Here is a 10,482-nt window from a genome sequence, read left to right on the forward strand (position 1 = left end):
TCATAAATAATTTTGTTTTTTATCTTCTAAAAAGCTAATAAATTTATTTATTCGAACAAAGGCCTCGCATATAAAAATTAGTGTCCAAAAGTATGAAATTTTATTAATGCAAACTTGAATGCATTTTAGGAGCACTATCTAATAACCAAATTTATGTTTTATTTAAAAAAAAAAAAACTTACTTGTTAGTGAACACATCTTAGAAGCACTGTCAAATGACCAAATTTATGTTTTATTTTAAATAAAAAAAACTGCTAATGAAAACATCTTATGAGCACCTATCTAATGACCAAATTTGTTTTATTTTAAAAAATGCTTGTTAGTGACAGTTTCATTTACTAACAATTTGTAACAGATTCTTATCATACACATTGCAATAGATCTCCAATACCTATTTTATTATTTAAACAAAAATATTTTATAGCATATATAATTAACTTTATACTTCCGTTTTATACTTCCTATATAGACACATCTCAAAATTAAAGAGAGAAACTTTTGCAGTACCATTTTTGTTTATACACGAAGAGATGTGTATCCTCTTTAACCATAATTTATGCTTACTTTTAGGGTGAATGCTTGGCAAGAAGCAATGAAACATAAACCGAACAAAGTCAATCCCGTGATTATAGTCCAATTGCAGCATAACCCGAGCAAAATACATCACCGATGTATAGACATGAGAAAATATGGACTCGAATTGTCGAATAATTTTCTGTTAAGATTCTAATTCTCTAATAATATTTTAGAAATCAAATCGGAGCACTAAGAAAAATTATATTTTTCACGTTTCATAAGGTAAAGCAATACAAATTACAGGAAAATTAAAAGCAAGTTACACCGAACGAAATCATCAAATTAGGACATGCTAATACTAGAGAATTTGGTGGTCAATATCAAAAACATCATCGAGGAGCACCATAAACTTGGGTGGAGTCATATTGCGGATACCCAGGCTGAGGTGACAGTGTCTTGCCATATGCAGCTGGAGCACTTGCTGGTACAGATGTATAACCAGCTGATTGTGGGTTAGACTGATCATAACCAGTTTGAGTAGGCGTGGGTTGAACATAAGCTGGCTGCCCACTTGGTGCTGCACTATATGCCGGTGCAGTGCCACTGCTATAACCTGGATCTTGGGGCGCCTGGTAGCCATAAACCGCACTACTAGGAGCTGGCTGCTCAGGGTAAGTTTGCTGTGAAGGATATGATCCATAACCAGTAGGGCCAACTTGCGCATAACTAGCTGCAGGTTGGGCACCTGGCTGGCCGTAACTGGCTTGTCCACCAGGCTGGGCATAAAGTGGGCCAGATGCAGGTGGTGGATGATTGTAGCCATCTGCAGTTGGTGCAGACCCATAAGTAGGATATGCTGCTTGTGATGGCCCAGATGATGCATATGGGTATGGCTGTTGTGTTGGCATATTTGTGCCATAAGACTGGGCAGGAGTAGAACCTTGATATGGCATGTCCCCTGGCTGAGAATGAGCAGCTCTAGGATGGCCGTAAGATTGCGGAGGCTGTCCCTGAGATGGCATGCCATATAATGGTGGCTTGCCATACTGCTGTGGTGCAGCAAAATTGGGTTGAGCACCGGCATGAGGGTAGGTTGTTTGAGAATTCACATGTCCTCCATAGGGATGTTGAGTAGGAGCCCGATTTTCAAACTTTGACTCATCATATCCATGTCCATAACCTTGTTGAGGAACTCCTGCCTGAGTATAAGGTGCCTGATGGCCATAATCCTGGCCCTGTGGCTGTCCATAGTTGTAATTGACCTGAGCTGGGTTTGGGCCCATAGAAGGTAAAGGTGAAGGACCAGCACCATGTGGGGGAGCTGAACTGGGAAGCTGAGCGGATGGTGGAGCATCAGGTAAATGACCCCCTTGCCCTCCATAATAATCATAACCACCATTGTGAGGGGGTGGCCCCTGAAAGCTGTGGTGAGGCCTTTGCTCCCAACCAGAACCAAAGCTGCTTCTTGGAGCCATATGTTGAGCATAGCTTCCATATGGCGGAGGAGCATATGGTTGATTATGAGAGGGATAAGGCCCACGATGCTGATAATCATATGCAGTTGGGTGGCCAAAATGAGAACCCCGTTGACCCCATTGGGGTGGGCCACCAGATCCACGGGGTGGGCGGTAGCCCTGCTGGCCAAAACCGCCAATTGATGGCTTGACAGGCTATTCAAGCAAAACAGAAGACAAAGTAAATAAATAGGAAAATCTTCTTAATCAGAATAATATAAGTATACGTAGATGTCAGCCAACAGCATAGTGTAATCGTCCCAATCCCATTTTTATAAAGCCAAGCCAACAGCAAATTTCCATACCCATTTTGAGAAGAACCCCTTTCATAACCATGATTAGTCAAATGCAAAATCAAGAGATTTACCTCACCCAAAAATAGTTAAGTAAAAATCTAATGGCATTAAGTCAACAGAATATACATTTATCATTGCATTGTCGTACAATTGGCACCAATGGGGCATAAACATCGAGTCATCAGAATTCTTGTAATGGATTGTACTAAACTGAACAAGAACTGGCAAAATAACAGACAGCATACTATTAAAATAACGCAATATCAATAGTGTGTCACATCTCGTGGAGCTCAATCACAGTAGTTAATCAAGTAAACACTATATACTAAAACCACACCATATGTTTTATGTTATCTCAGACAAAAGATCTCACCTTAGCAAACAAGGGAGGGAAAAAGGAGCCTGACAATGACAAAGCAAAACCCCAAATGTTCTATAAGCTAAATTCCAATCTATGAATTCAAAAACTAGCCAAAGCTAGCCAATATTACAGGAGATGGCACACTGAAGTTCAACTTCAGCCGGTTAACAACATATTGACATGTTCTATAAAAATGTTTAAAACAGAATACTGTGAAAACTGCAAACAAGAAATACATGTTGATATAGAAGGGACCAATAAATATATTGAATATGTAAAAGTTTCCTATAATCACTAATCAATCATGAAAGATAAAGACAAGAACCTCCAAAAGAGAATGAGAATGAATGCTAACTTAATTCAGAGGATCAAGCACGATAGCCCCTGCACTTTGTGACAAAGATCCACAAAAAATACATTTTAAGTATTCAATATTCAAAATTTAAGTTTTAATTAACCAACATGATCAACTAGGCAGCCTAATATTCATCTAATATGTTAGTCCGCTCAACCAAGGGTATCATCAGGTCAAAGATGTTTTAGAAAGCATGTGGATGAACACAATATACTTGCATTGATCCCTGATCATATGACTACTTTAGTTGCAATTTCCCTAACCTCAATAGACAATACACACCAGATGACATGAATTACATATTATAACATTTCTCAGTACACAACTAGAAAAATATGCAATTGCAAAGGAATACAACCCCAACATAGTTAAAATCAGACTCCATGACTTCAGGAGGTATGACTCTTTCCTTTCAAAAGGTCTCATGCAAATCACACAGCAGCTCTATTTGAGCACCAAGGCCAGCACAATATAGTCTTATTGAATCATGATTTTTAAGTCTTGAAGCAATCTTACCAACCATTAAACATCCTGCAATCTGAGGTTTTAATGCCAGCCACCTCTCTTCAATGGATGAAAGTGAATAGGTTGTCTATGCTACATCAAGAAAGCAATGCTGACCCCAGGGGAAAAGGCAATAGCCAAATCTGCATTTTTAAAGCCAACCAATTCGAAATTGGCACCTTCAAGATAAATAAATCATTGCAACTGACATCTTGGTTTACATATACGATCGTCCTAGAAGATTTAATTGACCTTGGCATGGATTATTGATCAATTTCCAAACTTACGAACACTCTCAGGTGATCAATCTCACTTCTATGGCAGCAATTGATACAATACTTCCATAAATGGATCATACAGGCATCGAATACATGGACACTTCCTTGCACATAAATCAAGTTTTGTATTGCTTTCACAAATACAATTGTGGAGCAGCACTGAACCCAAATAGAACAGACATGAAAATATGAAATGTTTGCCTAGATCCCTATTTTATACATGCACATTACATGGAAAATGTCCAGATCCCAATTTTAATGGATACCCATACACAACTAATCATTTATTTATTTACATTTTTTCCTGCATGATAGTTTCAAATAAAGTAATAAATAGACCCCATCATAATGAGAAAATTCAATCTCTCGATCACTAATGCCAAATACAAACAAACTAATGATCATACATTCAAGCAGGACTGCAAGAGTAAAACATGGCATCCTTCCACATACCACTCTAGTAGTACGTTACTAGCCCCATAAGTACTAATCAAGAACAAATAAACTTTGCAAGCAATATGTGGTGGTATTGCCCAATAACTCCACAGTGAACTGAACATGAAATAAACCTCAGTTTCCCATTCAATGAAAAGAACAAATGGAAATTGGCAAAAATATGGTTCTGGATGCAGTAACACATGATCATAAAGACTACTACAAGCCATAAAAAAAATTAGTACAATATGCTAAGCCAAATTCAACATATGCATATACATGTAAACATAAAATAATAATACAAAAAAGGATTTCAGTAAATAATTGAAAATGCAGAATCATTACCATTTATATAATAACCGTATTAAAAGAAATAAGCACCAACAATATCTGAATTTTAAAATTGTCAAACACACCTGACTCATGACTTCCTTTATCAATTCTTGTGCAATTTCAATTTGCCTTTTATCACCAGTAACTTGGACAGTTCTTTCTTTAGAATCATCCCCTTCTGGAAGATGTTGGGGTATCAACTAAATCATGTAAATAGAACATTGTCAAAATCCACAAGCTAAATCCAAAAAGGGAGGGGAATGACAGAAAAAATCAAGAAGAATCTCATCATACAAGCAGCAATCAACTCTCTCCCTCTCTCAAGTGTCAACCCTTTTGTGATGTCTTGCATATGATTTAAGAGTGATTATGAAATTATAAAACCCATAAAACTCTCATTAAAGGGGACTATGAGAAACAAATAACTAAAAATTGTAAAACTCTAAGATGCCAAACTTCTAAAAGATGTTCACACACCAAATGCTACAAAAAACTAAACAAAAACCATGATTCTGTTTTGCAAAGTAACCGAAGCAAGACTATCTGATGTCAATCTGAATAGCAAAAATAATGGCTTTGTCCCATAGTTATCAATCCATATACCAGCACAGAGCAGCCAAACCAAGAACCACTGCAATGGGATACAGGGAGAGCCAATATACAGAAGATTTTATTACAAGTTAAAAAATGCATATTAGATGTGTATAAATGCTAAAAAATTACCTAAAATTAAACACATTCGTAATTAATACTCAAAAGTCAGTCCCAAGCTAAAAACACAAGTCAATAATAAAAATAAAAGAATAAATTAGTTGAAGCCTTAATCTTAAAATATACTCAGAAGACACAGAAGAATAAGGGTGAGCAACACAGCAACAGAACAAAAGACTGAAGGCAAGACTTATACGAGACAAATAGAAGTGTGTGAAAACTGAGCTAAGCTGTAGAAGACGTGCAACAGAGCAACTGGTGGCAAGGTTTGCCCAGAAACACCAGGCTTGGCTGAAGCGATGCCAGTGACCAGTGGGTCAAAAATATTGCAACAAAACAGGGAAGGTTGAGGGTGTTTGCATGAAATACTATTAAAACAAGGGGGTTTCCAAACCCATTATTTTGATGAAGAAGTGGAGAAATAAACAACCCCAGAAAACAAATCACACAGCATAAAAAAAGGAGGGTTTAGCCCTAGTTTACAGTGGCAGCTGCAACAGCCATGACCACAGCTGTGACATTTGCAAAGCCACAACACTCCACAATGGAATTCCTCTAGTTGCCAAAGGCTGCAATAGCAGCCCTATTGTGCATCATTAACAACTAAGCTTTGTCCAGTTACTTTTGGCTGTCTTGTAACCATACAATCACAATTATTAAAAGATGAAGGGCAAATCAAAGCTTGAATATGAAGTTGATTCATTTTATTTTCCTCACAAAATATTGCCCTTATTCTCTCTATTTACATGTGCGGACTATGATCTCTATCTATTGTAATTTGTAAATGTATAATATTTTGAGGACACACGTATCTCTATTTTTCTGTTTTTGAAACCTATTCTTATCAAAATTATGCATTCCAATGTCATTAAGTCTATTCAGACATTTCCGTCATATTGGATGATCAAAGTTCAGGCAACAACTGAACAACCATAAGGTTCATGACATGAAAAACTACCAAGTAAACAGTTGCTTTGAAGTATAAGACTGCTAAATTGCCTAAAAAAAATAAGATAGCATTGAATAATTGGATTTTAAAATAACTACATGTGTTAAAAGCAAGTACTTCTCTCAATTCAAAAGTCATAACAAATTACTCTTCTACATGTATTGATATGGCAACAATCCTGTCACCATTGCTTTATTTTACAAAAATATGTAACAATAAATATTTTATGGGTAATCAAACTACTGACATTATTTTTAAAACTTTGAGCTTCAATATAAAGCTTAAAATTAGCAGGTTAATCATTTTCCAACTTAGATTAGATCCCATATGAACTAGGCATGTTTTTAGTACAAAAAGGTTCAAGGTTAACGATAACAACTACCTGGATGCGTGCCCCAGATTTGGTCTGCAGGCCTTTAATTGTTTCCCCACCTCTCCCTATGATCAATCCTACCTGCATTAAAGAAACCCATGAGGCTCAATGTTACATATGCTAACAGAAAACATGAATAATGACCTCCTTAAAAAAAACATGAATAGAGATATTATTATCTTATCACCTTTTCATTTGGAACTTGTATCTGAATTTGTTCAGATCCCACAGTAGCTTGAGCAGGGGAGAGGCCTCTAGCTACAAGTGAAGGAGAACCCCCAGCATCAGCCTGTAGAATTTCAAGAGTGAGATAATAAATGCAAGAAAAAAAAAAGGAGAACAAGAGTGAGATAATATCAAACCTCTGCAATCACAGCAGTCATTAGCTTTTCTGCCTTCTCAATACTTTCCAAACTTCCAATCAATTCCACAGATCTTGTTGTAGAGTGAGGATCAGCATCAGCATCCCTTGTGATCTGAATCTTTGCACCGGAATTATACTGCAAGTACCGTATAGTATCTCCAGCCTTGCCAATAAGTACACCAACCTGCACATGAAAACATCAGTTTAAAAAATGCTTCGAATATAATTGATAGAATGTAACTGTAATTAACAAACATGCGAGTGACTTCATTAATACTTGAAGAGGTTTTAAAGGTAGCATAAATAAGAGCAAAGAAATTATAAAAATTGAAGTTCTTAACCAAGGAAAATAGAAGGAAGATTGTTGCACTCTTGACTCTTCAATTTCCTGTATTGTTATTTATCTTTAACTCTTTCAGAGAATATCTTATCCTCCCCCTAGTTTTACTCTTACTTTCCTCTATTGCTATCTAATAAATTTAAAATTTCAATTAAAATGGGAAAAGAGTTTAGCCTAGCTGGCATTAGCCAACTGGACTAACAACATAAAAGGAATTCATAACCATGCCACCTATAACAGGATAGGCCAACCATGAGGTGTTAAAAACAAGACTGAAAGGAGGGAAGGTCCATTTTACCCTTAAAACCAAAAAAGAAAACATTGTCGGAAAGCAAAAGAGGAAAGTTGCCAATTTTTATGGAACACCACATTTGCTCCATGAAAAACACAATTCCAGCTGCAAAAAGACCCACAGCGGCAAATCTGTGGAAGCTGGCCACTGCACTACATCACTGCAATAGTGCTGCATTACCCACTATCAATAAGAATAATTAAATAAAACAACAATCAAGCCTTAACTCACAAGTTGAGCTCGGTCAAAAACCAAATTTTTAAAAATCCGATTAATCAAAAAAAAAAAAATTTAATAACTTTGTCTAAAGTTCTTTTGAGTCTCCCTCAACTTCTTTTTACCAAACTAAGAATCATGCAATCCATTCTCCTTATTGGAGCCTCCAAAGATCTTCTCTACACATGACCAAACCACCTTAAACAATTTTCAGTTATTTTTTCCACTATAGGTGCTACTCCAATATTCTCTTGTGTACTCATTTTGTATCTTGTTCTTTCTTGTGTGTCCACTCATCCACCTTAACATTCTAATTTCTATCACTCCCATTTTTTCTCATGTTATTCCTTTAAAGCTCAGCATTCACTACCATATACAATAGTTGGTAGTATTGTAATATGGTAAAATTTTCCTTTCAATATGCTAAGTACTTTGCAGTCACAAATAACTCCTAATTTCTTATTCCATTTTAACCACCCAACTTGTATTATGTGGCTAACATCTTCGTTAGTTTTCCTATTAATTTGTATAATTGATGCCAAGTACCTAAAACTGAGACTTGAGGTATAATATCATCTCCAAATTCAACTTTCAACATGATCTTCATATTGTTTTCTTAATATAGATTGTTTTCTCTCTTCAAGGAGTTAAAATTAATACCCATGAACATTTAATTTACCTACAAACTCGTGTACCACCAAAAACTCCCCACTCAAATTACAAAACAAGGCCCAGCATAAATTACAATACATAATTAAAGGAAACTATTCTCTCATAAAGAAAAGTTTGAGCTTACTAGTGTTTTACCCCCATTTAAACTTTTTTATGCCCTTATCAAGCAGCTGCACACTGCACTGAGCAGGAGACAACAAAATCCATCAGGGTTCCTCTCTTTCCTCTACTGACCCTCACATTCTAGCTCACTAGCAATTAATGAATGAAAAAAAAACTCCAATTCAGGCAAACATGATTATTTTAACCTAGAGAAGGAACAACTGGCAGTGCCCACAAGGCCACAACACAGGTGCATGTTTTGGCTATGATTTTCAAACTGGGTTCAATTCGTGAACACATTAGAGACAATACAACAAATGCACATATGTCCAACATGTAACAGATACTAGGCATACAAAAGATGAAGTAAAACTACAAATCATAACAAAGAGTATATACCCAAATTGCGTTGAGTTCGTCAAAGATAAATGTCACCCAGTGGTACTTGAAGGTGTAACATACTTGAACCCAATAATATGGATCTAAGAGTAATGAAATACCTTATTGTTAGGAACATCTATTTTCCTTGTTGTTATCTCAGACCCGGATGTTAGCTGCTTTTGTTCAGCTGCAGCATCTTGCTGAAAGCAAATACAAGAAAACACAGGAAAAAAGATAATATTTTAGAGCATTATACAAATAGGTAAAACAAAGATGCTGTTCAAATATCTATAAATCTACAATAAACGCTATTAGATTGGACACAACTCGGCATCATAATCAACACCTTATCATAGGGAACTTCCGCATTATGCAAAGGAGTGTCAGCAGAATTGGGTTGCTTATCTCCAGAAGAAGCATCTTGCTCAGTTGAATCCTGAGATGGTTGTTCAGTTTCTTTAGATGGCTCCTCAGCATTTTCCTGCCCAGAGTCCTCAACTCGAAGTTCTTTGGCATCGGCTGCCTCAGCAATCTCACCAGAAATTTGTTCATTAGTAGTTGCCTCTAAAGGATCATTGGATACAGCTTGACCATCATCTGGAGTGACATTCTCCAAAACGGATCCTTCCCCTGTTTCTTTTCCAGGTTCATCAACCTGCTCATCTTGATGCCCATTTGCATTAGCTGTCGACAGCAAAAGCAAAACTTTAACAACGCAATTCATCTTTACAAGAAAATAACCGTAAGGAGTGCTAACGATGCACACTCCAAGACACAAAAATTTTAGATGAAATTCATAGCGAGATTCCTTAAATAGGGAATGGAACCCAAATATCTCACGATTCTCAATAAATTTCAGCCAATAACAAATAGCACGTTCGTAAGAGTATGTCAAATAGAGTATTGCTAGCACTTCTAAAAGTACCATTATCATATCAAACCATTTCCTACAAACCGGTTATCACCATAGCAGTAACAATAACAACAAAACAAAAATGGTCACATGGCAAGAAAATACGTCCACCAGCAACCAATATATCACGTGCGTATTCTAATGAGTCAAAAATAGATTTATTACAGCCATTGCATAGCACGAATACTTGAGTTGGAAAACAAATTGTCGAATACAGTACCAAGGCCATCCCGGTGGTCGTCGAGACGGGGACGCTTGTTCTCAGTCTCGTCGGGAACCGCCATATCGGCGTTGTCAGCGTCGGAGTTGGAGTTGGCATTGGATTCGAGAGGGTGTTGTTCGGCAGGTTGAGGTTGAGATTGCAGATCTTCGAGTTTGCGCTTGTGATCAGAGGGAACGGGGCTAGCAGCGGGTGCCACAACTTCTTCCTCCGCCATGAGGTGTAAAAGGGAAGCGCGAGTGTGGTGATGTGAGGATGATGAGAGGGAAATGAAAATGAGTCACGAGCTCGATCCAGAGAGATATTTTTGTGTTACTGCGACACTGGTTCTGGTTTTAGGGTTACGACCTACGCTGG

At 37.0% G+C, this 10,482-nt stretch overlaps 1 protein-coding gene across 2 annotated transcripts; it reads right to left on the reverse strand.

Moving 5' to 3' along the window:
* Positions 1 to 693: 693 nt before the first annotated feature.
* Positions 694 to 10,482, reverse strand: LOC113868551 (far upstream element-binding protein 1-like). Of its 2 annotated transcripts, none has more exons than XM_027504226.1 (8): positions 10,126 to 10,482; positions 9,339 to 9,676; positions 9,112 to 9,192; positions 6,988 to 7,173; positions 6,813 to 6,914; positions 6,635 to 6,706; positions 4,676 to 4,792; positions 694 to 2,186 (listed from the first exon to the last, which is right to left on the reverse strand). In XM_027504226.1, the coding sequence occupies exons 1-8, from the start codon at positions 10,340 to 10,342 to the stop codon at positions 906 to 908; spliced, it is 2,394 nt and encodes a 797-aa protein (XP_027360027.1). In that variant the 5' UTR covers positions 10,343 to 10,482; the 3' UTR covers positions 694 to 905. The 2 variants fall into 2 exon arrangements, with proteins under 2 accessions (XP_027360027.1, XP_027360026.1); XM_027504225.1 differs by having other exon boundaries at positions 711 to 2,186; positions 6,632 to 6,706.

Source organism: Abrus precatorius, unplaced genomic scaffold (genome assembly GCF_003935025.1).
Source record: "Abrus precatorius isolate BTA unplaced genomic scaffold, Abrus_2018 Scaffold6, whole genome shotgun sequence".
Lineage (NCBI taxonomy): Eukaryota > Viridiplantae > Streptophyta > Magnoliopsida > Fabales > Fabaceae > Abrus > Abrus precatorius.

Bases quoted from the DNA above. Each gene is read 5' to 3' on its own strand.
- LOC113868551 (XM_027504225.1), bottom strand. From the start codon at position 10,342: ATGGCGGAGGAAGAAGTTGTGGCACCCGCTGCTAGCCCCGTTCCCTCT. The intron at 9,677-10,125 runs GTACTGTATTCG...TGCTGTCGACAG, and splicing joins CGACCACCGGGATGGCCTTG to CTAATGCAAATGGGCATCAA. The intron at 9,193-9,338 runs GTGTTGATTATG...ATTTGCTTTCAG, and splicing joins CGGAAGTTCCCTATGATAAG to CAAGATGCTGCAGCTGAACA.